Source organism: Carassius carassius, chromosome 45, assembly GCF_963082965.1.
Source record: "Carassius carassius chromosome 45, fCarCar2.1, whole genome shotgun sequence".
NCBI classification, from domain to species: domain Eukaryota; kingdom Metazoa; phylum Chordata; class Actinopteri; order Cypriniformes; family Cyprinidae; genus Carassius; species Carassius carassius.
In genome coordinates, this window is record NC_081799.1 from 16,806,544 (window position 1) to 16,830,484 (window position 23,941).

Below are 23,941 nucleotides of genomic sequence, written 5' to 3' on the forward strand. Positions count from 1 at the left end.
ACAAGGACTGTGGGGAGAAGGGTGGATCAGTCTGAACCGCATTTTGGATGGTGAAGTGGAGGGTGCAGAGCCAGAGGAGAGGAGCTTTAAGTTGAAGATGCAGCTGTCAGCATGGCTGCTGTGGGTGGCATGGCTGTGTACCTGGACCGAGGCGGCACGCCAGTGCCAATGCCAGTGCGCATGCCCACCTGAGGAGCAGGTGGAACAGAGATCAGAGTGGTTGGAGGGGAGAGGGCACCTTGGTCATCACCTGGCGCACCAGCGGGCGACACACAGGGACAGGGCCCATCGCAGGAAAGGTAAAACTAATTGATTTTTGGGGGGAATATAGCACTGTTAAGAAAATGAATAATATAAATTACATTTGCCTATTAGTTCACTTTTTGATGAAGAATAAGCACTCAAATAAATCATCTACAAACCTGGACAGAATTATTATTATTTTTTGTCATTTTTATCCAGGACCGAATGGTGATTTTATTCATTTTTTTATTAACCTAATGGCTTCAGCAGCTGATTTCAGGCGTATCAGCATGGGGTCCAAAGCATGAAATCAGAAAGACAGTGATAACTTGATAAAGTGTTATTCACTTTGTGATTTTCACTTGTGGACACTCTTGATTTAATTTACAATTGAAGAATTTATTAAGTAAGTGTGACGGTACCATTCCGTTTGCATGACTATTTGAAGTTTTACTGTTTAAAAAACTTTCGTTGGTGTAGTTTATGATATATTTGACCTTTTAGTGACTGGCTTTTGTTAACTAGGGAGATGATTAAAAGGGAAAAAGTTGCTGTTAAACTTATTTCCCATTCCTTTGATATTCTTAGTACAGTTTTTATTTATTTAGTCATATGTTTTATTTATTTGTAATAAAAAAAATCCACCCAACTGGATTCAATTATATTTTTATAACATGAAATATAAATACATATTTCATTTTGTTTCAGCAGGGTACTATGAAGTTTTATTTCCAACAAAAAATTCTTGACCACTTGTTACATATTAAAAACATGCTTTATTCTTTACTTTAGTCAGTTTTGGTAAAAATAAAAAAATTATAATAATGTTACATTCAATCTCAGACATTAAGGAAGTCAAAGAGACTTATTTATGGGTAAAACTTGCTGAGAAGTTACTCTGGGTGCTAAATCAGCCTGGAGTTCTTTTGCGGTGCTACTTTAATTGTGTGTTGTGGTATGCAGCCCCATAGTCCCTCAACATCTTTTGTTAGTCGTTGAAAGCTGGTGATCCACAGGCCATCAAGGCACTGCTCTCTGGATCAATATACGTGTCCATCAGTGTGGCCTGCTCTTTTAGGCCACACAATGGACAGTTCTCTAAACAGCACTTTATTTATATGTGCCTTTCGAGAAAATGAACTGCCGCCGCCTCTGCTTTTCTCTCCTAGACTTTTCTTTTCGCTTTCTGTTTTCTCCTCTCTCCATCTCGGCCCCTCAGCGACCGTATATACACAGACTTAATAGTATCTGGAATTAGCAAGTTTTGCTCCTCAGTGTTGTTTCAACTCTACACTAGCAGCTGTGCTTAACTTTCACCATTTGTTTGCTCTTTTTTTCTGATCCTTTGGTTGTATTATTTAAGAAACATATGACTCAATATACAGCACAATTTAGTGATTTAATGAAAAAAGTCAATCACTTGAACAGATCCGGTTCAGGTCAATATTCTCTTATTTAAAGTTTATAAACTTTTCTGGTTTATGTTGGCATAATTCATTCAGATTTTTTAATGACTGATGTGGTTCACATCAGTTTGTACAGTATTCACATATTAAGCAATTTGTGCTACTTAGAAAGGAATTTTTCTTGACTGTGAGGTCTAATGCTTTCCTGTTCCTGTATGCTGTCATCACAAACATTAGATAGAGGTCTTCAGATCACACATTAAATTACTAACTCAACTAAAGGTGAAATTATGTGATAATAAAAGTTGTTTAAAAAAGGGTCGATATAGTAGGCCATAGAAGAGGAAAAAACACTCCTTTCTCCTCCCTACAGTAGCCTATGTATAAGTGTAACAAACACAATTTGGCCCAAAGTATGTCCCATTGTTTAAACTATGTCATCTTGAATTCAAACCAAAACATAAACAGAGGGCAAAAGCACGACTTCAGGAAACTTGAAGTCACACATGTGTAGTTTACCTCAGCACTTGTTGGAGTAATTAGTTAGCGCTGGCTCGTCAATCATCGGAGGTGTAACTCCACTCCAGTCTTCATGCCATCAGTCATCAGCTCCTGCTGCTCCGGTCAGTCAGTCACCGGGGCGGGTCTCGATCCGGATGGCGCTCTGTTCAACACTCGTACTGACTGAAACGACAGAGACGTGACCGTGATACCTGTAGAGCTCAACTGAAATGCCATTCCGTTATATAACCTGTGAAAATATTCATTTTCGACGAGGATTTGTAACGCAGATAATCTGACAGAACAGCGATGCGTTTGTTTATCTACGTAGATTGAGTTCGACGTGACACCTAAAATGACGAGATACTTTGTCAAGCTCTGTTGGGTTTTGGGGATTATTTATAATATTGAAGGTAAGTACAAAGTAAAGCCTAATTAACTGTTTTGTTCCAGTATGGAACTTTCGCCAAGTAAGAGGTGAAGAAATCCTGTAACTCAGACAGACAATTTAATTATTTTTTAAATTAACAAAAAAGTAATTTCAATCCATAAAATTATTTTTTTCTAAAGGTTATTTCTAGACAGATACGGATACATGTAATTTTGTTATAAATTGTATCCTACACTATTAATATCTATAACCGTTAAGTTTTATTTAGGCTACTGGTTTTGAAACCATAACTGAGAAATTTGATTCAATTATTTCTATATTATTGAGATTATGAAAATAATAACCTAAGTGGATATTTAATTTTTGAGATCTAAATGATCATAGATTTATTTTAATGACGATATACTGTATAATGCTCCCTTAATAATAAATGGATGTAAAATGTTAATTACGCACATGAAATGTTACTCTACCTTTAATCCCCGTCTTTTTATAAGAAAGGTGACATTTCCGTCTATAATTCTTAATTTCGTTACATATCTTAAAAGTACAGTATACGATACATGTAAACGTCAAATTTTAAAGTTTTATTTAGGCTACATGCTCGATTTTCAGCTGTTTCCAGAAGCTCTCTCAGAAGAACAGACCTGTTTATAATCTAATAAAGAAAATTACAAAACATTTATTATTATTATTATTTAAGTTAAAACAACAAGCCTTTCAAAACCCCATGTAGAATGTCACAATATACGGTGGGAAATGTAGCACTGGTTTTTTGCAAACTTCCAGCATTTCCCCCAAATTCCTCTACAGTGAAAATGACATAGCAGGACTGTGAGACTCATGATTTCCTCTCTTTCAGGAAGCTCCCCCATCAGAGACAATAGAAACTTTTAATAATAGAACACATTTTTGCCAAGAATGTAGTGCTCAGATTCTCTATTGTGCACTTTCACCCTGAAATGCCTCCTCTAAAGACGTAGTTTATTTCAGTTTTTTAACATTATGTTTATTTTTAATTAAAGGGCCCCCAAATCCGACAGACAACAAGTTGTTGTAAGACCAAACCAAATGCTTTTTTTGTTTCAAGGACACCCTCTCGTGCTCATGTGATTGGCATGTTTTGGTGTGAGAGTACAAAGAGACATTGTAGGACATTGTAAGTGGGCCAATAATAGCAGAGGGCCATTCCTGCACTTGGTACACAGGTGACGGATGTCCTGTTGGTCTATGACTTTGTGAGTGCTGGGCCTTTGTTCCTCTCATAGTGGGAAAAACAGCCTCCTACTCTGACTCTGTTTCCTTGCCGTACAGGAAATGTGTTTCCCTTACTCATCACGGGGTCATCTAGCCATCCTAAACAAAAGAGTTCAATGACCTCTCCGGATTGGAATTTGAAAATGTAATTGTTTAGTGGAAGTCACTGTTGCTTGATTCTTCCTTTTTGTCTCTTCAGGTTCCAGGCCTGTTTCAGATAGCGGCCTCCCACGTATCGTCCACCATCCCTCTGATGTGGTGGTCCGGGTGGGCAGCCCGGCCACACTGTCCTGCAGGGCAGAGGGCAACCCTGAGCCCACCATCCAGTGGCTCAGAAATGGCCAACCTCTTGACACAGACAAGATGGATGCGCAGTCACAGCCTATCGTTTTGCCAGAAGGAAGTTTGTTCTTCTTCAGTGTCATCCCCGGTCGAAAGAGTCAGTCCCATGAAGCGGTGTATGCCTGTGTGGCTCGCAACAGCGCTGGGGTCGCGACGAGCAGAAATGCCTCCCTTCATATAGCAGGTTTGAATCATGACAAAGTGTGATGCTTTTTAATATTGAAAGGGGTAGTTCACCAGAAAATGAACTTTCTGTCAATATTTATCCTAATGTTGTTCAGACCCAACCTTTCTTCTGTGGATCATAAAAGAACACATTTGAACAACATTGTCCATACAATGAAAGTCAATAGGGTCCGAAACAATCTTGAAGGTCAGTTCCCACGTGAACTCACCTGTTTGAGGCTGGCAGACCTCGATAACAATGAGTGACCCTACTGAAGGAACAAGAGGGCGAGAGGAAGCTTATTAAGATGGTTCATGAGATTACTAGAGATCAGATGTCAAAGTTTGCCTTTCAGCCCGAAACAAACAGAGCACTAATTGAGCACTGACAGCATGCTGTGTTTGTAGCCCAAACAGATTCCTCAGCTGGCTCATTTACTCTGCATTCCACTGGATTGGAAAAGGACCAGATTGAGACATTAAATCAATTGTTGCACACAATGAATTTGCTTTTTGTTTACATCTATTCACTGCTAGATATTTTGAGACACAAACAAGCTACGTCAAGACAATTGACAATAGGCCTTGATAACTAAAGCAAAAGGGTGTTGATGAAAAAAAAATTGACATTTGTTCTCTGAAATGTAGCAACAGATTGTTAGCATTTATATTAAATTTTTGATCAGCGACCCCTTTACAATAGGGGTTGGTATGGTTTTATTCAGTGGCTTTGAAGACTTATGCTCATGAAGGCAGCATTTATTTGATAAAAATACAGTACAAACAGTACAACTGTGAAATAGTAATACCGTTCAAAATAACTGTTTTCTTTTTTATTCCTGTGATGGCAAAGCTGAATTTTCAGCAGTCATTACTCCAGTCGTCATTGTCAGATCATTCTAATATGCTGATTTGGTTATTAAGAATGTTTCTTATTATCACTGATGTTGAACACAGTTGTGCTGCTTAATTTTCTGTATATAAATATCTTTACCGTCACCTTTGATCTATTTACTGCACCCTTGCTGAAGAAAAGGTTTAAGTTCTTTAAAAAAAACCTTACTGACCACAAACCTTTGAACAGTAGTAACTATATTATATATACACTTATTCTGGCCACATGTGTGATTTTCAGCTCTGCGAGAAGAGTTCCGTGTGCAGCCCAGTGACGTGGAGGTGGCAGTTGGTGAGGTGGCTGTGATGAACTGCAGTCCACCTGTAGGACATCCTGAGCCCAATGTCACTTGGAGGAAAGACGGGATCCTAATCAACAGCAGTAATGAACATTACACTGTGAGTGCAAAACATACTCTAATCTGACATTGTTTTCCTATTTAGTGGGTTTAATTTGTTAGCTAAGGTTTTTTTCTTGAGAACTCTTCCCTGTGTATGTCTGTAGAGGGCAGCGTGACACACAAAGTGTATCACAGAGCTAGACCTGTGCCAAAGGACTCTGAACAGTGTTTTGTGTGCCTGGATGACACTATATTTCTGCGCATTTTCATGTATAGGAACTGAATGGTAAACTGATCATTGCTCCGGCCCAGAAGAATGACTCTGGAGTTTACAGCTGTATAGCCTCAAACATAGTTGGAGTGAGAGAGAGCAGAGCGGCTCAGCTGTCTGTATTAGGTGAGACTCTATCATTGCTCTAAAAGAGTATGAATAACTTATGAAACCATGGAGACTCATACATCTGACTTTCTTCCTCAGCTAAGCCAGTGTTACTGCGTAAACCAGAGGATGTTTCAGTGCAGCTTGGATCATCTGCACAGTTTTTCTGCGAGGCCGATGGAGACCCCATGCCTTCTGTAGAGTGGAGCCGAGAAAAAGGACCTCTACCCAATGGCAGGTCAGATCATGTTTGAAAATTATATAATCATTCACTATATAGTAATATAGTCCCACTGCAGTACATGAAAGAACCTTCAGGTGTCCGCAGACCGCCAGTTAAAAACACCAGATGCGTAATGAGTGTGAAATTCCTTACAATTCCCATTCCTATTCTTATACTACAATCGCATTTGCCAGATATTTAATCAACCCCGACCACAGTCTGCAAATCCACTACGTGACGGCTCAGGACATGGGCAGGTACACCTGCACTGCGGAAAATAAGCTTGGGGCGTCTGTGGCCAGCGCACAGCTTCTTGTAGAGGGTAAGAATGCATGTAATCAGTCAAGTAGCAGCACTTAAACCTCTTCCCAGCATGCCATTTGTTGAGGTAAGTGATTTCTGGCTAATATATGTTACAGACGAAGGAAGCACCAGACTGAGAGACCTACACAAGGAGCTATCTTCCTTACGCGTGAGCCTGGAGAACGTCACAGTTATGAGTAGCGCCTCCAACATGTCTCACATCATGTGGAGGGTAATGCAGTTCATGCACCGCACTTTAAATAATTGTATTTTCATTTCAAGGCAGCATCATGTCATTAGTGTTTTCTCTTCTGTTGTCTTTCTGTTTTTTAGTTGCAGTCGTCTGCAGTGTCACAGCTTCGTTATCTTGAAGGATTTGAGGTGCTGTATCGCTCTCTCCTGCCGGCCAGCTCAGACTGGACAGCTCAAAGGGTTTCTCAGCCTGGCCTTCACACACATGTGGGACCTCTGAAGAGAGGCTACAAGTATGAGTTCAAAGTCCGACCCTACGGCAGCAGCCTTTATGGCAGGGAAAGCAACACCAGACACTTACGAGTGCCAGAGATAGGTGAGAATCTAGAACATTCTTTACAAAAAAAGGACTGTGGTGGTATCTAGGGCTGCAACAACTAATCAATAAAATCGATTATTATTGATAATGAAAATCATCGACAGCGATTCTCATTATCGATTAGTCGGGTCTGCCCACTGTGCACGTCCAACTGCAGCTGTAAATGTCACAAATTCACGGGAGCCTTTATATTTTTGCATAACAGTCTGGGTTAAGTTTCAGAAATCTTTACTGAAAGATCACCAGCACGGCGGGCACGCTGACGGAATATGCGTAGGCTCTTTAGTAACAGTAGTGGGCTATTTCTAGTGCTATAATATAATTATTCATATTATCTAGGAAAGAAAGGCAGAAAATAATTGTCCAAGTGCTTTATAGTGCTTTTTTTATTCAGATTGCCAATTAGTCACATAGTACTGTACATAAACAACGGCAGCAAGAATGCAAGCTGTTATCAAAGGCAAAGGAGGCCATTTTTGTCATTATGTGAATAAATACTACTTAGTTGTTTCGGTTTGTTATTTGCCCAATAAATGACATATAACATTTTTAGATTTAAATTTTGTTTTGACAGATTCCTAAAATATTTGTGTTTTCTCTATTATGACAGGCTGTCTAATAAATTGTTAAGCACTATGTTTTGATAGCATTAAGTTGGCACATTTGTTTGAAAGACATTGGGCAGGATGTGGAACAACGCATTTTTGTGAATAACATTAAAATCAAGAAATGTTCAAAAAAAAAAATGTAATCAGTTTATCTATAAAATAAATAAATCGGCCAACTAATCAATTATCAAATTAATCGTTAGTTGCAACCTTAGTGGTATCATGTTCAAATATGGTAATAACATGCTGCTTTATTAATGATTACCATATACCAGGGTATTTGCATGGTACTCTAAAATACTTTAGTCAAGGTTAATTATTATTAACTAAAACATAAAGAACATTTGTTAACTTTTTTTAAACAAAACCTTAAATAAAATAAATTTAAACTAACAACTAACCTTTCATTTAACACGAAGTGCTAAAATAATTAAAACTAAATTAACTCAAACTAATAAATACAAATGAACAAAAACCATATAGGCATATTTAAAAAATAAATAATAATAAAATACAAATTACAAAAAATACACGTACTAAATATACTCTTTTGTACATTCAAAAGATCAGTAAGTTCATGTGACACTGAAGACTGAAGTATTAATGCTGAAAACTCAGCTTTGCCATCACAGAAATAACTTGTATCAATATTTCACAATATTAATCTTTATTGTATTTATCATCAAATAAATGCAGCCCTGGTGAGCATAAGAGACTTCTTACAGAAACATCTGAACATTTACTAACCCTAAACCATTATTATTTTACTATTAAAACCAAGTTGTCACCATGTGCTAACTATAACCATGTGCCTTGTTCTCAGTCCCCAGCGCGCCACCTCAGGATGTGTCCATAACAATGCCCACTGACCGTAACGACACGGTGCACCTCAGCTGGGAGCCTCCACCTCATGACGCTCACAATGGAATCATCCAGGGATATCAGGTATAACTAGAGTAAAGACAATCATTGTGAAACAATGCTAATAATACCCTGAGAGGCTTTCTCTCCAGTAGATATGGAGAAACTCTTAAGAGACAATAGATTTTTTTCTAGTTCCAAAATTTAATTCACTTAAAATTCATGTTTAATCAAAAGGAAGCCTGGAAGCAGTTAAATAATTCATATTTTCACCCTCAGACTCTCTGATCACATAAAAATGACATGACCCTGCCAAAATCAACCATTTCAGACAGACTGGTTGCTACAACACTTCAGAGAGTAATAAGAGTCACTATGGTTTTATTGGTCCAAAATTCAGTTTCTGACCACAGAGCTGATTCTTAAGTTTTTCCTTTGCATTAGTGAAGACTGCTGCACCATTACAGTCTATCATTGTGATATTATCAATATCATGTTGACCTAAAATCACATTAAAAAATATACGTATATAAAAACATATATTTTTAGTATATGTAGCAGCCTGGTTGATTTTACCATGCTGTTGTTTCTGACAGGTGTGGTGTGTGGAGTCAGAGGAACAGAAGTCTTTTAACTTGACGGTGGACAGTGGGACACACAGTATTGAGATCAGCACACTTCAGCCTGGAAAACTGTTCTGGGTCACGGTGGCTGCCGTTAATGGGGCAGGAGTGGGGGTCCAAAGCGACCCATACAAACTGCTCATAGGTAAGCTAACAAAACAGGTATAAAATAATAATTGTAAAGCATAATCTACTCAATATGTTACCTGTTGCTCTCTTTTTCACAGAGTTGAGGCAGGAAGCGACAACGTATCAGACAGGCATACTCAGTATGTCTCATTTCCTTGCTGTGATTAAAGAGCCGGTGTTCGTTGGCAGCGTTGGCACCCTCCTGTGGTGTGTTCTGATGATAACCGCCGTGTTTTTGTACAGGAGACATGCCAGAACCACCAACCTGGGAGGCAAACATTCAGGTAAGCTACAATAAAGTATCGATTTACTTTTTTTTTTTTCTATACTCACAAAGTCATACAATTATAATCGTCTCTTTCATTTCTAGGCTTATATAGACTGGAAAGTGAAGATCTCATCATCAAACACAGGTAAAAAAAAAAAAAAAAGAAGAAAGGAAGCAATGATTTCTATAGAAGCTCATTTCTGTACTCCACGTGAGAAAAAAGACATGTTTTGATAAATCTAAATTATGAGATAAAAAAAATGTAAATTATGACATACTACATTGCAATTAAGAGATAAAGTCTTCTTATATTTTATTTTAATCTCATAATTATGGCTTAATATCCAATTTGTCAATATACCTTATCGCTTCATTTATCTCAGAATTTTAACTGTTTATTTCATGATAGTAATTTACCAAAGCATGATTTTTTCTTATGTAACAATAATACTATACTTATGAAATAGGCTTCCGTGAGTGACTGAGTCACCTCTTAATAATTCCCTTCTAGAATGGCGGCACCAGACTCTCCATGGATCTCTGGAGGCTGGAGGCCAGATTCCAGCAGTGAGCCCAAGCAGGGCCTTTGGACCCCGAGTCAAGAGAACTCCGGCTTCCGGAGGACAAGTCAGTCGCAATTTTAGTTAAAATACATAGTAATAACCAGCCCTCATCTACTACTTTTTTTCCTCTCGTCATCTCTGTGGATGACAGTTACATCCTTATAAAAACCTTCAAAATATGCCTGTCACCCCTGAAGTCATGACTCTGCAGAGTCCTCATCAACTCTAATTACCATTGACATCTTGGCACATTATGTAAATCAGTCTGTTTTTTACCTCCCTACTGACAGCTCTGCCCATTACGGCTAAAAAGGACCCCAACCCCTTGCGATCAGCCGTCCCAATTGTACCAGACAATTGCGGTGTCTATGGCACCTTTTATGTGGATTTAACCGGCAATGGACTGAAGACATTTAATAGTCCAGGTCGCTGTCCCAGAATGCCTCATGGCAAATCTCAGCTGCACAGCTCCGAGACCGTTCGGATCACCGAACCCATCGTCAAAACTGCCGTCGTGAGGGAAGTGCAGGCGTTGCCATGGAAACGTGCCCTCCCTGCCCAGCCCAACATGGGAGTTCTGAAGGAATCATGGGAGAAAAATTACAAGCGTGGTGAGACATTCATTCATTCAGCGAGTCATTTACATTCATTTCATCCAGCAGTAACACGTGTTGTTATTTGTTATCTACTTCCAGAGCTGCATGCGGTAAAAAGTGCCCCGTTAATGCCCGTGAGTCAACAAGCACTGGCAGTGTGCAGTGCACCGAGTAACCATCAGCAAAGATTCAGTCAGCACCCTGCAGGTTTGAACACCAGTGTGTCTCGTGTTTAAAATGCTATTCTCATTACGCAGTTTATTTATTAGAGCTCTTCTAAGCTGGTCTACATTCCCTCAGGTGGTGCATCAAAGCCTGTGAAGCCACCCAGTTCTCCGCGTATCCTCCACTACTCTGCCTCTCTGCAGCTGGTGGACATGTTACCCAGCCCTCCGCCTCTTCCTATGGAGGACAACCACAGCCTCAGCTCAGAGGACGAGTGAGAATCACACCTACACACAAAGCAAAATTTTAATTTGCAAAGATTTTATTGCTCATATATAGCTCAGTTGAACCAGTGGCATACGGGACACCCCTGCGGCCCCATCGCAGGACATTCTAAAAGGCAGTGCTTCGAGACACTGCAAAAGATGCGAGACATGAGCGCAAAGGTAGTGCAGTGGAGTGGGCTTAATGTTTTATAACGAACGGGAAAAATCCATTTTTTCTCACATTTCACTTGTCATAAACTTCTAAAACAACCGCACCTTAATTGAAGTGGATAGCCTACATATCAAAATTATTTAATATTCGTTTTCTTTTTAATTACATTTTCCACATCCACCAAAAAAAGAAAAATTCTTGTGTAAACACAACTACAAAATAAGTGGGTAATATAGACTCCTTTTCCATTGAGCAAACAAATCACAGGAATAATCATTATCCAGATGAAATCTCTCTTGCGCACTTTTAGCTGCATATACCATGAAACATTTTAAATATAGCCTCTGTTACTTAATTTAAACAGTATATTTTACAAACCCGTCAAGCTTTATTCCAATTCTAAATACACTGGTCTACAATAAGCTTTTGACCTCAATCACCTATTATAATATTCCTATATTTATTAGTACAGCTGTGTTTAAGAATATCAACATCTCCTAGGAACATGCTTTCTATTCTATTGCCTCAGAAGAATCACTTCCATAAGGCCTAAAAAAAAAAAAGTTTGGTTCCGGTTGGTTGTCAGTTGAGGTCATTGGTCGGTAGGGATTTATTTTTTTTTTAATTTTAATTTTTTTTTCTCCAGTGGCAGTTTTACACACACACACACGCGCGCTGATTTTAAATGTGTGTACCGGTACTTTTACGACAGTGATTCTGTATTCCCGTTTAAAGTCTGTTGTTGCCATAGACACGCAAAACGCACACACACACACACACAAAAAGCCTTCGCGGGAGTTTGACAGGCGATCTCATAGTAGATTAACATGGAGGATTTGAACTTGAAAAACGGAGTGTACAGACATCTTTTTGTAGTCAAACAACATTCTTTGTTATGTTCATTTATGTGGTTTATTTGATTTTGATGCTATAAATTAACTAGAAGCAAGAGACGATCAGTTAGTTTTAACTGATGATCTAACTTACAGCGATCTGTTCGACACATTCAAGAGCCACAAAACGGTATTTATTGTTTACATTTCTTTAAAAAATGACCACATTTGAAAGGTGAAATAACCAAATGAGACTTTGTTTCATATTAAAAGTAAGCTGGTAATGTTAATGTCCTGTCTGTCAGCATGTTGTCAGTGCCCTCTCTGTTCCGCGATATATTGTTTACTCCCCCCTCCCCCCGTGTTTCTCTTAATGTTACGATTTCCAAACCTTAAGTTATAGCTCACTTTAGGAATTGACAGTTAAAGGGTTTTGATGCAATACTTAATGGTTTTTAACGGATTACTTAAGTGTAAAACAGCATTTAAAGGAAACTGTAATTTAAATAACGATGTGTGAAAGACCGTTCTTCCCCAGTCTCATAAAATAAATTTGGGTCGCACATAAATTGACAGGGTCGGTCGGAAACCGGAACCAAACAAATTTTTTTTTTAGGCCTAAGCTCTTACAAATTGTATTACTTGACTAAAGAGCTGCTGCACGCAGCGATGCAAGACATTCACTCGTGTTTTGGGACAGTTGTCAGAATTGTCAATCGCCTAATCAGGTCATTGTTGCATCGTCACAAAAATGTATTGTTTACTTGTATGTCTTTTGAAGCCATTCAGTACTGCCGCGCTTCATGAGGCAGTTTCTCGTGCGCTCAGTCACGTCCAAAGGGCGAGAGTATAAAGCCACCTTGCGAGTACGAAATAGAGTTTGATACCAAACAAGCTCAGTAGAACCCTGAACGGGCCTCATAGTCTGACCCTTATCCATCAGAATTACCGACCCAAGTCCAACTGTAGCCCTCATCTTTTTTTCCTCTTTCTCTCTTCCCCATTACACTGCTGTTGTAGACATTAAAATAGTTCAGTTTCGTGTTTAATGTTAGTCTTATTTTATGGTTTCTTAAGAAATATGTTTGGAACATTTTTTGTTTATTAAATTCAAGCTTTTGTAAGCTTAACGAACAAGCAGCCAGTGAGTTAACCAATGTTTGATCAACTTACCCTTCTCAAATCACCACTTGACCAAAATAAAATCTATACATAAAATACTTAATATATCACAAATGTTAGTTTAAAGGTTTAACCTATATAAAAGTGTGCTATATTAGGCACATATCTAGGCTAATTGTTTGTGCGGAGAGTGAAAGCTAAAGCCGCTTTGCAGGACTAGGAGTCACCAAGAGCAATCACTTGCATTTTTTTCTTTACAGTCGAAACAACCGTCATTTTTGCTCATAAGACTAGTACAGAGAATGTTGAGGCTCTACTTTTGTGAGCGCTTACAATGTCGGCATACATCGAGTTTTTTTTTTTTTTAGAAAAACAAACGGGCGCGCTTTCTGACATCTCAGTCATGAGCAGAAGCTCTTCACAAAAATGAACAAATTCAAATATTTTTCCCCTGGCCCTGACACATTCATTATGGTTCGAACTTGCTGGGGTCTGTTAGTCTGTTGTTGTTTCCACCAGCGAGGCAAATGAAGAGTATGGAATTGAAAAGCTCTCCAGTAAGTGTTAGGCAGAATTCCCATGAACAATTCAACGACCACGTTGCCAACCATTCCCTTGACCACTTCCCTGGCCATAACCACTCCCCTGACCATAACCGCTTCCCTGGCCCTGTCCCTGACCGCTTCCTTAGCCTGGTCCCTGACCCTGTCCCTGACCGCTTCCTTAGCCTGGTCCCTGACCCTGTCCCTGACCGCTTCCTTAGCCTGGTCCCTGGCCCTGTCACTGACTGCTTCCTTAGCCTGGTCCCTGGCCCTGTCCCTGACCGCTTCCTTAGCCTGGTCCCTGGCCCTGTCCCTGACCGCTTCCTTGCCTGGTCCCTGGCCGCTTCCCTTTCCCTGTCCCTGACCACTTCCTTAGCCTGGTCCCTGACCCTGTCCCTGACCGCTTCCTTAGCCTGGTCCCTGACCCTGTCCCTGACCCCTTCCTTGGCCTGGTCCCTGGCCCTGTCCCTGGCCGCTTCCTTGGCCTGGTCCCTGGCCCTGTCCCTGACCGCTTCCTTAGCCTGGTCCCTGGCCCTGTCCCTGACCGCTTCCTTGGCCTGGTCCCTGGCCCTGTCCCTGGCCGCTTCATTGGCCTGGTCCCTGGCCCTGTCCCTGACCGCTTCCTTGGCCTGGTCCCTGGCCCTGTCCCTGGCCCTGTCCCTGACCGCTTCCTTAGCCTGGTCCCTGGCCCTGTCCCTGACCGCTTCCTTGCCTGGTCCCTGGCCACTTCCCTGGCCCTGTCCCTGACCGCTTCCTTAGCCTGGTCCCTGGCCCTGTCCCTGGCCGCTTCACTGGCCTTGGCCCTGACCTTGTCCCTGTCCCCTTCCCTGGCCCCGTTCGCTACTCTGACCTTTTGTCCCTGACCCTGGCCACTTCCCTGGCCCTGTTCGCTATCCTGACCTTGTCCCTGACCCTGGCCACTTCCCTGGCCCTGTCCCTGTCCTCGCCCCTGGCCGCTACCCTGACCTTGTCCCTGACCCTGGCTTGACCTCTTCCCTGGCCACATGATTCACTGCATGCAAAACCACCAGTGGTTGGGCAACACTTCTGTGTGGCTGGACACTGGCCATCATGAAAACAGCTTTTAGCACACAGTGGTATCATCTTCGGTATGGGACATTGACCCGGCTTCACTGCGGGGACACAGATAGTCAGTTTTAGTTTGTGCATATAGACAGAATGCCACTTTGGTATACAACACGAAACACTAAGCATGAACAGCATGTTTTACCTACAGAGTGAATTATATTCTTAGTATTATACCACTTTTATTTTATTTTTGGTAAAGCCATCTTGTGCTTAAAGGTGCCATCTGTCATATCTGGCAAAAAAATCAAGTCATACTCCACATTCCATACCAGATGGGGGCAGTATGCCTCAATAAAGTGAAATGGTCTACTCTAGAGTAACAAACGAGAAACAGCATAGTCTCTATGCTCCGCCCCTACCTTCACAACAACACTTGAGCATATCCGAAGCCTATAAGACAGCGGTTCTCGATTGCAGACCTCGCGCCCCACTGCTCTGCACATTTTGAACGTTTCTCTTAGAGCTTCAGACATTTGTTCTATTCGAACATAAGTGCCCTGCGAAGTGAACATCACAGGATATTCAGCCATGATTCCAGTTCGAAGCGAACGTAGCTATATGTTCCAATCAAAGTGCATTGAAGTGTGCAAGACGTGAATTTAAATTGTATTGATTTACAGAGGTATATAATGTCACAGTTATCCATGTTTAAAGACGCTGCACAGCTCAAATCAGTGAATGAATGTTTCGATGTGAGGTAAGCTTCAACAGATTTCCCCTGCTCAGAGAGTAGGGAGCAATGAACAATTAGAACACAGTTCATGCACGGAGTTCATTTCTAACGAGCTGATTATCTGAATCAGGTGTGTTAAAGAGAAACGTGCAAAATATGCAGAGCAGTCGGGCGCGAGGACTGGAATTGAGAACCGCTGCTATAAGAGGACGTTTTGCCTCCAGAGGAACGTTGGGTGATGTCAAGTGATTTTGAAACATGACATCTTCAAGCTACTACCCTTCACCTTTACCAGTGAATATGTTCATATTCGTTTTGTTCATATTACATTGAGTTGTATATACACATTATTGGAATTAAATGAATTTGACAGACAGCATTCTGTCAACATCATTGGTCAACATCAGACAGCTGATGTTGACCAAGCTAGCACCAACCAACGTAACCAGAGCTGCCAACTCTTAAGCATTCACCGTGAGACACACGCAATTGACTCTTTTCACACGCTTTCACGCCACACATCAATTTTCTCACGTACAGAAAAACCACGAAGCAAAGAGGACACGGAGACCAACAGACTAGACAGAGCAGGTTACTTATGATATAAAAATATGGGTAAGTTATAGCTAGCTAATTATCAAACGCAGCTACGGTTAGCCATCGCTAACATTAGCACGTTTATAGAACAGCCTTCGATACATTTCTATGTTATAACTTCCCGAAAAAAAATACACAAACATAAAACAAACTTCTTGCGAAATACTAACAGCATCTAACTTACCAATCCAAAAGAAATGTTGCAAGTTCGGTGTTGAAACTCATTTCTTTCAGGTCCATCAGTTGTCTCCAGCGATTGAAAGCAGTGCCGATGTTTACTCTGGTTCGGCTCCTTTTCTTATCGGATTTGATTTGTGTTTCCGAGCGCGGTTGTTTCCCTGTAGCGGGTGGTGGTCTCTTGCCAAGGGCTTCAACCATCCTTCCGCTTGATTGACATCAGGGTAGATTACGCCCACAAGCCGTGCGAGTTATTCGTGTATTGCAGGTTGGCTGGTGGTTATGTTGCCCGCATACCGCCTCCCATGGCCGAAACTGGTATTACGACACCTGTCGGGCCGGGGCTAGTAATGCTACTGCTAATTAAGGTTGATATCTCTGCAGCACTATAACTTTACATTTTTTTAATGACATCATCGCCCTTATTTCTTCTCATACTTTTGATGCGTGTAGGTAATTTTTTGAATATTTTTAGCTCAATTTTTGCACATGGCACCTTTAACTATCCGAAGGGAAAAATTCAAACGTATTTTAGACAAGAATAAAAGGCAAAGTCTCCACTTAATTTCAAAATTCAATGTTCCTCGTGATTTTTTTTTTTAACCCTTAGCATCCATCATTAACTGAAGCCTAAAACATTTCATCTCAAACCTAAATACAAGTCTGACATTTGTCTGCTTCAAATCAAAAGAGTTTTAAAACCTACTACTCGTTCCTAAACTGTTAATAACGTTCAAATACTGAGAGTCACTTATTTCTGCAGTTTTTCAGGAGGTGCAATGAGGTCAACAGGTCTTGAACCTGTGGTTCATCTTTGAATAGCGTGAATTATGTTCAAGTATCCGAACAGACACGATAAAACCACAATCAACGAGAAATACACACAAGCTGTCATCCTCCCGGCCTGCGATCTCACAATGTGTTCTGTTGGAAAATGCGCTGAATTGGTGCATCAGGAGAAACGGCCAGTGAAGCACACAAAAATCAAACAAATACATAGTGCTGTAATATCTACCTCAGTAAAATGAGGTTTTAAAGATCCATGGAGAGCAGGTCAATTCCAACCCTGATCAAACTCACCTGCTTCTAGCTTTCAAGTAATCTGAATGCCTTGATTAGCTTGTTCAGGTATGTTTGATTGGGGTTGGATAAGCTGAATGCTGCATTCACGCCATGTCATAATAATTAGCTTAGCCTAATTAAGCGAGTATTGGACGTTTCTATGGCGACACTATCAACTGCAAAATGAATCTGCAGTGATCAGGTGGTCAGCGATCATGTTGTGGTACCAATAGGTGTGTTCGACTTAATGCAGCGCTGCGCAGACGAAGCGGTGCATGCCGGTTCTTCCAACTTTTCTTTTTTTTTTTTTATCCAGAACAAAATATACAACAGTAATGTACAAGAGTGTGCAAACCATTTATTCAGTATTCAACAACTGTATATTCGTAGAAAATGTTACAAGTCTTGTTTGCTTTTTTTATTACCAATGTTCGCCAAACTGGTGCAGTACTCCTTAAGTCTCCTGAAGAAAATGGATACAATTTTGCTTGGACCCTGAACTTCTTATATATGTGGATTTTTTTTTACAAATAACAAAAAGATAAGTAAAGTTATTATTATTACATTCATTTGAATAATACATACATAGCCAATGTTTACGCTCAAAGTGGCTCATGTACGGAGCCCCACATTTGGCATGCAGTGGAAAAAAACTGTAAACGTGCACACAATATAATTTGTTCCCTCGTTTTACTAAATCATTCACACAACTCCTTTTAAGTAAATTGTGCGCACGATACAATAATTTGTCCGTTGATTTGATTCAATTAAATTCTGGCCAAGATTTAGTAATAGGCCTATCGTGCACACAATTTAGTAAAACGAGAAAACAAATTTGTGCTCCCAATTATTTATAAAAAAAATTTCCTGCATGTGCGAGGCTCCGTATGCTTTAAACAGGGCTTAAAAAACGAGAGAGAGAGAAAACAGTTAGTGAGTCTTAGGACAGTGTTTGAACTGAAACGTGTTGGACATTAGCCTACATGAAATGCATCAATGCAATAATTCACCACATTCATGACTGATAAATCAGTAAGCTATGTAAATGGAAGAGACGGAGTATTATACCTACAGCAGGTGCACAATAACTTTTCGTACATGACATCACTGCTGGTGGTAGGTGCCCCATCTCGTTCTTTGCGGGAGGGGGGGGCCTTTAAGATGTGCGGTATGCCACTGAGTACAACATGTTGGTAAAACGATTATAATATTCATTATATCAAGGTTCAATTGGTTAACTTTAGGTAAGGCATTAGATATCGTGAAGTAACAAAGAACAATATTTTTTCAGCATTTATTAATCTAAATTAAAGGAATAGTTTACCCAAAATGAAAATTCTGTTATATTTTACCTATGCCCATGTCATCCAAACCTCAATGACTTGCTTTCTTCTTTGGGACACAGCGGTAGATATTTAGAGAAATGCCTCAGGTTTTTGCTTTGTTTTTTGCCTATGAAGGTCAATGGGCTCCAGTTTTCCAACATTCTTTCTTTTACAGTCCACAAAAGAAGCTATTTTGAAGAAGTCATACAGATTTGGAATGACATGAGAATGAGTAATTGATGACATCGTTTTGTGGGTGAACTACCATTTAAATGTTACTTTCTGAATACATTTTAACATTTCATATTGTTTAAAATCTCTGTTCAGTTCAGGTAAATTGATTGAACTTTACTGTGAAGTGGTGCTGTTATGTGGTTTAAAAATATCAACTTTGTGCCATGTTTCCCCTAAAACAGGAGCAATAAAAAGAAGCAACAATGAGACAATCAATGACATCCTAAAAGAGTTTGAGCTATAAAACGAGTGTAGGAAACAAAATAATTTGGTCTACTCTGGAAAGAATTTGTTTTGCAGGTATCTCTAGGGAAATCAGAGCATAGTATTTGACATCTGAATCTATAAAGGAAATATGAGATCACTGAGGTCTTTCTCTCAGCAGAAACTTCTGAGAATCTATCAATGCATCTACTTTCTATCCATTTTATCTCATAGCTATCTATGAGAAACAATTAAAGATATGAACATGATCTCATATGTGATTTTCTTTCCTGTGGGCAACCGTATTCAGCAGAATGCTTTGAAGATTTAGCCTCCCATTTATCAGAGAGTTCAATCACATCTCAGTGTGCAGGAACATACTAGAAGTCTTTTTTCTCACTGTGGCTTCTTAAGCAGCGATAAACTTCAGTGTTTCACCATTCTGTCATAGCAGGATGTGAGTAGTGTAAAATGACTGCTAACACAGAGCTCAAGATTTGTGTCCATTTCTCACAGACCTGTAAGGGGGTTGTGGCATTGCCAGTCTGTAATGACGTTTCTGTGACAATGCCCTGTCATTATACCGTGAGAAAAGAGAAATCTACTACTGTCTCTGCTCTCAAACTAAAAGACTGGAAACCAGTTTATCTTGTAGCTCAACTCTAATGGACAGGGAGTCTGAATGGGAAATGGCCCACACTATTTATTAGAAGGTCTGTAAGTGGGAGGAAGTGTTTAAAATGCTGTAGGAAACAAACAGGAAGCTTCTTCCAGCAGTGCAGACTGAGGCTGGATGCATTATGGTACAAGAGAAAGAACAACTGGATTGCTGGAAGGGTTACAAACACCTTAGATTATAGAAATATTAGGTGTAGTGTGCTAGCTAGTATGAATTTATTAACTGGTCAAATGAATAATTATTAATATGCTCATATTTATATCTGATCCCTCAGGTCTACCAGATCCACTAAGTTGACAGTTGACATTGGATCTCAGCAGTCTGTTTGTGCTGCCTTTGGGCTCCAGGGTCCCGCTATGGTTACTACAGGCTGTCCAAAACACCAAAGCCCAAACCAGCCAAGCCCGACCTACAGCCACCTGTCCACGGCCTCCTTCTGTCTCTCCACTGATGACTACCAGGACACCACGCTCAGTACTCAGGGCCACACTCAATACATGGAGATCAGCCCCAAGCCACAGGGGCAAAGGTAAAAGAACACCTGAGAGTCCTGAGAGAACATATACGTGAGGGGAGTATCAAGACAAGGGCTAATTGTGATGTCTCCCAACAGTTCTCCTTCAATGCCACGTCCGTTCTCACCCACACCCACGTTTGGGTACATCTGTGGGCCTGCCGACCGGGAGATGGATGACGAGCAGGAGTCTCAGGCAGTCGATTTCAGAAGAGCCACACTGAGGAACACGCCCTCATCTTGTTGCAGCGAATGGGAGGGTTCGTTGTGGAACGGCTGGGGTTCGGTGTCTGAAAGCAATGTGACGAGCGCTCGAACCAGTGTCATCAGCTCTTCTGACTGCTCGTTCATAAACGACGCAAATTTTGCCCGCGTCCTGGCTATGACAGCCGAATCCATGAGTGGTACTTTATCAGGCAAGTTACAACTCTCTTTAGCTTCTGTAGAATTAGGTTGTTTTAATTTATATTCTTCACATGATTCAAGCTCTTAGATGGTTAACAGCAAGAACAGATGTAGTTGCCAGAAATGTCCACAGGGTGGAACAATCTGCTCACACAGTTAAAGTTCTATCAGTAGCTCTACACAGATTCACCACCCCTGAAAGCTCTGCTAATTTCCACAGAAATTAAATGAAATAAAAATCCTTGCAAAAATAACAAAATAAATTTTTGACTAATTTTAATCACGATTTCAGTTACCAATAAGTTTGTAGTACTCTTACAGTACATCTTAAAATATATTTTACCTTGTTTATGTGTTCTTCAAATTTCTACAAACTTGTAAGTTATTTATAAATCTGGCCACAGGAGTTGCCAAAAACTGTGATCACATTTTACTTTTCATTACCGAACACCAGCTTTTCTCAGCTCATCATTGTCAGTCACTAGTTTTTCAGCTCTGCAGGGCTGTAAATTTATTCTGCATCGTTTGCATAGTCAACAAAAAAGCATTATGCAAATATGTGCTGCAATTAAGTTCTTTTGAAATGATTCATGATTATGTAAGACATAAATAGTCTATACAGTGCAACCAAAGTATTTTGGCACTTTAGTCTCACTTAAAAATGTTTTAATGTCATTGCATTAAATAACAAGACATCAACGCAAGTGGCTTTGACAGTATTCTATAGAAAGACAGCACAAGCAAAACGTTTCACAAAAAAGACGTTTTTTAGGTTTTAAATGATAAATGAAGACCATGCTTTTGGACACTCAGGTTGTCAAATTTTAATGGAACATGTTCATAGTCAACTTGATAAACTACACCTGTCTTCAGCTTGAGACCAGTACATTATAATAGACAAAATGGCTCATAGAAATGAGGTTAGTTCTGAGAAAAGCCCTAGCATTATCTGATTTGATATTTTGCTATCTAATGCAGTCACATTCAGACTGTTTGAAGTATTATTCCAGTACTTTTTGGGATCGTTGCATAACTAGAGGGGAGAACTGTATTTGGGATGAGAATTTTCATTGTCAGATTAGATTCACGAGGCACTGCAGCATTATGCTTCCCAATGAGACAGTGAAAAATAGCAGCGCTACTTTGGTACAATGAGAAATAATGGGATTTGAGGGCCTGTCTGCAAATTGTCTGAGCTCCCCCACCATCCTCTCTGAAGTTTCAGCAAATCAATCACGGCTTTCAAAAGAGAAACCTACAGGGACTTTCCTCTCTCCATTTGCTGATTGTTTCCCCCTTTCACTCTCTCCCTGTCTATCTTTCAATCTCCGTGAATGCATCAGGTTAAATGACTAGTACACTGTAACTGATGAGTCCAGCACCGTTGTGCATTATCATTCAGTTTTAAATGGTGAAATTGACTTGTACGTCTTAATACTTGTTAACAGATTGCTTTTCTTTGTGTTTTCGTACCTATGTGCATGCGCATGCATTCATCTCCCTTCATTTCCTTTGTGATGTGTGTGTGATCCTGCATTTTCTGCAGATTTCTCCCCGCCTGCATCCCCCCTGAGTGTTCTGTTCCCCCCTCGAGAGTGTTTTGGAGAGGTGGAGCCGCTGCCCATGTGGGACTGGAGCACTGCGTGGGTGGAGGAGTTGGAGGCCCAGTTTAAAGCTTCCAGAGAGGCCAGAAGAGCCCCCACATCTAGCCGACACTCAGGCATTGAGCACTGGAGAGGACATCTGGAGACCCCCTCGCACCGATGATCGATTTGCAAATGCCTAGAGGTAGTTTATGGACTACATTTCCCTGCGTTCCTCAGGGCAACCCCCCTTCCTTGTAGTTTCGATGAGCTTGGGTATGTACAGTAACAGGGTCAATTAAACAGAAGAACACACTGCTGCAAGGTACAGTAGGTGCAGTTTATATGCCACTTTCCATATGGACAGTAGAGTTGTACCACACCATAATAAAGACTATTGTACAGGACATTCATATTGGCATTAAGAGAAATGTAAATAAACCAATTTTATTTAATAATCCTCCACATACTATTTTATAAAATCATATACGCTTTTATATGACAGAGTTATCTAAAAAACACAGGAAGTATTATACAAGATGTTTTTGTATTTTAGGAGACCTTTTTTGTTATTTTATAATTCATATACATTTCTTTTTAATATTTTTTTTTATTTTACATTGAAAAGTATTAGTTAATTTTTCAGTTTAATTGAAATATAATTGAACTAAATGTTAGCAATTTTAGATCAATTGTTTTATTTTATTTTTATTGTTGATTATTGTTGTTGTTTTTTTTGTATGACAGTAGTTTGTTGAGTAGACATACTGTTTTAGCTGTCAGTATTTTTTTTTTTACGTATGTTATAGATATTCCTCAGAATTGCTGCACTACTAAAAAGCCACATTACTTTTATTTTTACTAATTGTCTTTTTAAAGTTAATAAAAATATTATAAATGAACATTCTAATCACAAGTATCTGCCTCTTGGATCACTATGACATATGTTTGTGTTTGTTGCATTTGTATCCAACTGTCTTGTAGTTAAGGGAGCACAAGAGGTCTGTTAAGAGAACATGTACAGCCGTCCAGAGCACTAATCCTCACTACAAGCCAGCAGAACCAAATCAGACAACCCTAGACACCCGCTGGACACACACACACACACACACACACACACACACACACACACACTCACAGAAAACACAAGTGACCATGGCATGACTGCAGAGGGATTATCGCTTGTCCCCTTCTCTCTCTCCCTACGGCCATATGCTTGGCACAAAAACACACCTCCCCCGTTACACACTTATATGCGTGTGCACACAAACACACTGTTCAAATCTACAGCCTTGAATTTGTTTATGGCCAAAAAGGCATCTTTTTATAGCCTACTGGTAATCCTTTGACTCAGTTTGCCATGCAAGAGCACACTTAAACGGTACCAAGTTTTGCTTCTGTCTTGCTCGGTTTCTTTCATTCATTTGTTACAGAAGAGCATCACTCATTTGTCTGCATTATTTTGCAAAGTCACAGCTGTGAGATATGCTGCAAGTACAAGAATTAGTCACAATTGTGAGAAATAAAGTTGCAATTCTAATATAAAGTTGCCAATATGATCACTAGTAACAAACATGAAAAAGTCCAAATTATGAGACATAAAGTTGCAATTGTGAGAAATAGTTGCTATTAAGA

General features: G+C 40.0%; 1 protein-coding gene and 1 pseudogene across 2 annotated transcripts; one reads left to right on the forward strand and one right to left on the reverse strand.

The window, feature by feature from the left end:
* LOC132127684 (uncharacterized) overlaps nucleotides 1–2,305 on the reverse strand; it is a 90,204-nt pseudogene extending 87,899 nt beyond the window's left edge.
* Nucleotides 1–23,345, forward strand: LOC132127683 (roundabout homolog 1-like). 2 transcript variants are annotated; one of them, XM_059539666.1, is made up of 19 exons: nucleotides 1–299; nucleotides 3,998–4,324; nucleotides 5,441–5,598; nucleotides 5,817–5,937; nucleotides 6,019–6,157; nucleotides 6,337–6,464; nucleotides 6,562–6,677; nucleotides 6,779–7,013; nucleotides 8,448–8,569; nucleotides 9,082–9,253; nucleotides 9,336–9,521; nucleotides 9,608–9,650; nucleotides 10,017–10,132; nucleotides 10,359–10,679; nucleotides 10,764–10,871; nucleotides 10,965–11,103; nucleotides 20,079–20,333; nucleotides 20,418–20,734; nucleotides 22,270–23,345. In XM_059539666.1, the coding sequence occupies exons 1-19, from the start codon at nucleotides 98–100 to the stop codon at nucleotides 22,488–22,490; spliced, it is 3,426 nt and encodes a 1,141-aa protein (XP_059395649.1). In that variant the 5' UTR covers nucleotides 1–97; the 3' UTR covers nucleotides 22,491–23,345. The 2 variants fall into 2 exon arrangements, with proteins under 2 accessions (XP_059395649.1, XP_059395650.1); XM_059539667.1 differs by lacking the exon at nucleotides 1–299 and adding an exon at nucleotides 2,294–2,563 and having other exon boundaries at nucleotides 22,270–23,340.
* Nucleotides 23,346–23,941: the final 596 nt, after the last annotated feature.